Below are 5,617 nucleotides of genomic sequence, written 5' to 3'. Positions count from 1 at the left end.
ACATCCATGAAAAATAATAATTGTTAGGCTAAAGAGAACTACAGCCAGGTCTAATATTAAATATCTGATAATATAAATTAAAACATAATCTAATGGTGTGAGGGAATCACTGTTTCCCCACACACATTTCACTGTGGATTACAACAATAATCCACAGTCATTCTTTCTCATTTTTCTTTTTCTTTTTTTTTTTGTTTGTAACTTTTCTAACTTTTCCCCTTTTTTTTTTGTTTTTTTTCTTTTTTTTTCAACTTTTTTTTCAACTTTTCTAATTTTTTTTTATTATTTTTTTTTTCCAAAATTATTTTTGTTGATTTTACTTTTTAAATATTGACCTGGTTAAAATTTTTACTTTGTAATTTTTTCTTGAAAATACTGTGGATTGCTTTGATGTTTTTCCACATAGTTTTTCTATTTTATTTTTTTATTTTTCAAAATTATATTTTTTATTGTTTTTTTAATATGGAGCTGATTGAAAATTTAGTTTTGTAATTGTTTTTCTTTAAAACATTGTTTATTGCTACAATGTTTCTCCGCATGGTTTTTCTTAATGATTTTCTCTAAAATTATCTTTTTTTATTTTATTTTTTAATATTGAGCTGGTTAAAAATTACAGTTACAATATGTGAGGAAAACACTTTAACTTTCCTCGAAAATTACTGCTGGTTGCTACAGTGTTTTTTCCCACATGGTTTTTTTTTCTGTTTTCGTTATGTTTTTCCCTAAAATTATCTTTGTCAATTTTATTTTTTAAATATTAAGCTGGTTAAGAATTGTAATTACAAGTAAATACAAGTTTTTCCTCAAAAAACACTATGGATTGATATAGTTTTTCCTCACATTTTTTTTCCAGTTTCTTTTGTGTTTTCTTTTTTTATAATTTTTTTTCCAAAATCATTTTCATCGATTTTATTTTTTTAAATATTGAGTTGGTTAAAATTTAACTTTGTAATAAATCTTAATCATGTGGGGAAAGTATTGTAGCTTTGCTCATAAAACATTGTGGATTGCTACAGTGTCTCTCCGCATAGTTTTTTGCTGTTATAATTTTTTTCAAATTATCTTTTTCAATTTTATTTTTTTAATATTGAGTTGTTTGTGAATTACAATTACAAGTCATTACAAATAAGGCTAAATCATGTGAGGAAGCACTGTAGCTTTCATCACAAAACACTGTGAATTGCTACAGTGTTTCCAACATGATTTTTTCCCTCTTTTTAGTGTTGGTTTTGTTATTTTTTTGTTAAATTATCTCTGTTGATTTTTTTTTTAATATTGAATCGATTAAGAATTTAGCTTTATTTTTTAAAAAAAACACTGTAAATTGTTTTAATGTTTTCTCATGTGATTTTTTTATAATTTTTTTCAAAATTATATTTGTCAATTTTTTTTTAATATTGAGTTGGTTAAGAATTATAATTACAATAAAACTAAATCATATGAGGAAAGTGTTGTAGTTTTTCTCACAAAACACTGTGGATTACTATAATATTTCTCTGAATAGTTTTTTAGTTTATTTTATTGGGAAAAACGCTATAGTTTTCCTCACAAAACATTGTCAATTGCTGCAACATTTTTTCTCATGGGTTTTTTTTCCTTCCAAAATTATCTTTATTGATTTTTTTTAATATTAAGTTGGTAGAGAATTTAGCTTTGTTTTTTTTTTTTTTGCTTTTTATTAACTGAAAAGCTAAATCATGTGGCGAAAGCACTGTATCTTTCCTCACAAAACACTGTAGATTGCTACAAATTATTTTGTTCAGTCTCTAAGTTTTTAATCACCAACACAACTTTTTTTTTCCTTCATGAAATATTTGCTCCATCATACCTTTAATTTTTATTACTTATCTAGCGTTGGTTCACAATTATAACACCATCAAATGCATTTGTTTTATAAGCCCGCGGCAGCGCGCGGGCAAGTCATCTCGTAAAGTTATAAATAACATCAAAATATAAATAAATTGATAGATTGTTGGGCACTGAAAAGGCAGTGTTGTTTACAAATTATATTAAAATTAAAGAGGCAACAATTATCTTATTGTTTTAGAGAAATTGCTAGTCCTCTGATGGTAAAACAATGAAATAAATTATGTCAAAAACAAAAAAAGGAAAGGATGTGTGAAAGGTGTGTGCTACAGGCATGTGTAATATAAAATAACATATAAGAATAATTTGTAAAATAAAAGAAAAAAAGTTTGTTATAATTTGATTTGATGCTTTAGCTAATGTTTTTTTTTACATGTTAAATAGCATGCACAAAAATATTTTTGGTTTTTATGGAATTTAAGGTTGAAAATTTTGTCCACATTTATAAATTATATGAAGTTAAATGCGTGGATGGGGTAAGAAAATAAAAATTTAGCATATTTATTTTTTACATATCTTATTGCTACACATCTTATTTTTATCGTTATACTAATATGTGTTGAGGAAATCAGATCGCATGATCACTAATAAAGATAAGAAAAAAAAAAAAGCAAAGAACAATATAACAACCTTTGACAGAACATGAAAAAGCCTTAAATCCAAGATCACAAAGTTTCAAATCAGCAATGAGCATAAGTTTAACAAAGACAGATTGACATAACCCAAAAGAGCGTATCAGGCAAGAAAAAAATCAACAATACAGTCAAAGCAAAGCAAAGTTGATAAAGAAGAGTAAAATGCAAGCTCCACATGCAACAACATCGACAACATGTTCATGGGCCAAACTAAAGCTTGCAAGCATAATGAACCAATGATAGAAAAGAAAAAAAAATGAACACACTTAGAGTCGCTGGGTTTTACTGCGGGTGATATATGTTGGAAAGAAGTGTTTGGTAGGTAATGATGAAGTGAATTGAAGCCAAGTCTAGTATTAAAGGTTTGATAACATAGATTAAGTTATAAACAACATCAAAAGTGGAAATAAGCTGCCAGATTGCTGAGCACTTAAAGAACATTGTTATTTGTAAATTATATCAAAATTACAAAGGCAGCAGTCATCTTCTTGCTGTAGAAATCAAAATCCAAGCTATTCGTAGAGAAATTGCTAGTTTTCCTGCGATATAAACACAATAAAATAAATTATGTAAAGACAATAAATCCAAGTCATTGTTGTCTATATTTTTTGGACAAGTTAAGTAGCTTTCACAAAAATGTTTTCTGTTTTATTGTTTTGTGTTATAGATGCAATTAAAGGTTGAAAATTTTGTCAACATTTGTGTATTAGATGAAGTTAAATGTGTGAAGCAAGATATAAAAGTTGATCATGTTTTTTATTTCACATTACTGTATAAACAGTTTATGTAGCCATTATAAAACCTTTATTAAAGCCCTTTTGATTTCAAGTTCTACAGTATTCACCTAGAAAGTAATCATATCTGCTACAATTGTTTAAATAACATATGCACATATATAATTGTAATGGTTTCTTTTTTATTTGAGTATTTATTGTGTGCATATAATAATTATATTTTTTTTTAACATCATATTCTTGTTAATATACATATATCCTTTACTAATTCATTGGTTTTAATGAAAATTATTAATATTGATACATAAATTAGCCAGGGGATGATTTTTTCTGTTTTAAGAATTGTATTCAATGTTAAAATTAGCATGTAAAGAAGAGAACTCATGAATTACAGGCTGTGAAGTGAAGAGAAATAGGTAAATGCAAAATAATAAAAGACAAATAGAATTAGAAAATAAATAACAAATAAAAGGCATGTTGGACAAACTAGACAATGATTTATAAGAATATGAGGTTAAAAATCAAACCTTTGAGGATGATGAGGATGTTGTCCGTTGTTTTTTCAAAGATGGAAGTGAGTGATCAAATGTCTCAGATGTAGCTATGTTTCCCAGGTTTCCTTGGGCTTCAATTGCTTTGCCATGCTCATCTCCATAACTATTATAATAAAAGGAGTTGAAGAGATGCATGGCAGAAGAATCATAAGTTAAGAACCATGTAATCTAGCATGTGTCAAGGACAAAAAAAAGTGTAAAGAAAATGTGGGGAAATGTAAACTTGCCTAAGTTGTTGTGTTGTAGCTTCAAAATCAAGTGCACGTCGTGCTTCACAGTTTATGCTTTTTTTCTTGTTTGGTGATATGTTTTGAGGTGGTGTCTCCAAAGAATCAGGAGCAATCCTGAGTTGTGTGACAGTATTTTGTGGAGTTGATGGAGGTATGAGAACCCGTTTCATAGAGCTTAATGGAGTAGATGTCTTGGATGTAGTAGATGATTTAGCTTCTATATTTGGTGTTTCTAGAGGATGGATGCTCTTATTTGTGGCGTCGTCAAATATATTAGTAATGATAATCTCACATCTGTTGGTGGTGGATTTGAAAGCACCAAATCGAAGCTGAAAAATCATGTTTTTGTTTAACTTTGTTGGCATGGCAGGAGGAATAACTGAGGGATCCATAAATTTTTTATCATAGACATAATGGTGGGCTGATGATCCAAAAAAGTTCTCAGCAGTTTTTCCAAATAGAAGGAAATTAGTGACATCTTCTCCATTTGTAACAATGCATTTTAAACGAAACCTATGATATAAAATTGATGACATGTTCGTTAATAAGAAGTGTATGATAATGTATCTGAGGAACATAATTTTTTTTATTTAACAACTTAATATTGCTTTAGTTGTGAGATTAGATGAGTAACCATGGAACTGGAAGAGAGGTGATAGCATCATGATCCATGCATGTGTAATTGTTTTCGCCCCCACTAAGTTTTTTGTTGCATTTTGGACAACTTGGATACCACCAGCCATTGGGAAAATCAAAGTCAACAATCAAAGCTTGACAGGTGAATCTTAGATGCTGGTAATAGAAAGGAAGTATATGTTACTGGGGTGTGGTTAAATGAAATTAAAAAAACTAATTATATGAAGAAGGTAAAGCATGTCATCAAAGCCAATAATAAAAGGGTTTAAAAAATAACCTTATGCTCGTAAGGATTAATGCAAAGAATCTCATGTATTGTTTTCCTATTTTCTTTCATTTGTTCCTCTATTGATAAAACAACATTGGATGATGAAGGGAGTTGTTGTATTTCAACAGGTAGTTGTGCAAAGCTCCATGTACAATTGATTCAAAAAGATGGTGAAAAAATAATTAGTTAGAAAAAAATTGATAATGGTAAAGCATAAGAGAGATGGTTGATGTTGGAATAACTTACAAATGTTTATATGCTAAGCATTCTGGTATGTCTGGACTGAAGTACCAAAGAGTGGCAGCTGTACTGTTAAGATTTGGTTTTCCTTGTGAACAAAAGAGTTTTTTTTTTAATAAAATGAAAGAGGAAGTAGTTGGATCAGAATGACAATTAAAATCTTAAAGTTTTTATTTGTAGAAAAAAAAATTAAATGGAAGTTAAAATTACCCTTAAATTATGTGACACGAAATCCAGCAAATGCAATGATAACTGGAGATGGTAGGTTATGAAGAGCGAGTTCATCAAAATCTCTGGCACTATCACCCCAAAGAGTTATGCGAAGCTCCTCACCACTTTGAAAGAAAACACAGAACAAATTTGATCAATAAGCTTGATAAAAGTAAGGTAATTTGCATTTAATTTTTTAACTCACTGAATGTTCTCAAGCATGAATTCTCTCTTATTTTCGAGT

At 28.7% G+C, this 5,617-nt stretch overlaps 1 protein-coding gene across 1 annotated transcript; it reads right to left on the bottom strand.

The window, feature by feature from the left end:
* Positions 1-3,756: 3,756 nt before the first annotated feature.
* On the bottom strand, positions 3,757-4,992 carry LOC112328672 (uncharacterized). Its single transcript, XM_024593460.2, has 4 exons — positions 4,933-4,992; positions 4,654-4,811; positions 4,017-4,532; positions 3,757-3,892 (listed from the first exon to the last, which is right to left on the bottom strand). The coding sequence occupies exons 1-4, from the start codon at positions 4,990-4,992 to the stop codon at positions 3,757-3,759; spliced, it is 870 nt and encodes a 289-aa protein (XP_024449228.2).
* Between the last annotated feature and the right edge of the window lie 625 nt (positions 4,993-5,617).

This window comes from Populus trichocarpa, chromosome 9 (genome assembly GCF_000002775.5).
Source record: "Populus trichocarpa isolate Nisqually-1 chromosome 9, P.trichocarpa_v4.1, whole genome shotgun sequence".
Lineage (NCBI taxonomy): Eukaryota > Viridiplantae > Streptophyta > Magnoliopsida > Malpighiales > Salicaceae > Populus > Populus trichocarpa.
The sequence above is the reverse complement of the archived record's forward strand: the minus strand, read 5'-3'. Positions and strand labels throughout refer to the sequence as shown.

Coding starts and splice junctions, on each gene's coding strand:
- LOC112328672 (XM_024593460.2), bottom strand. CDS start 4,992: ATGAAAGAAAATAGGAAAACAATACATGAGATTCTTTGCATTAATCCT. Junction 4,812..4,932: donor TTAATCCTTACGAGCATAAG/GTTATTTTTTAA, acceptor TTCTATTACCAG/CATCTAAGATTCACCTGTCA. Junction 4,533..4,653: donor ACCTCTCTTCCAGTTCCATG/GTTACTCATCTA, acceptor TTTATATCATAG/GTTTCGTTTAAAATGCATTG.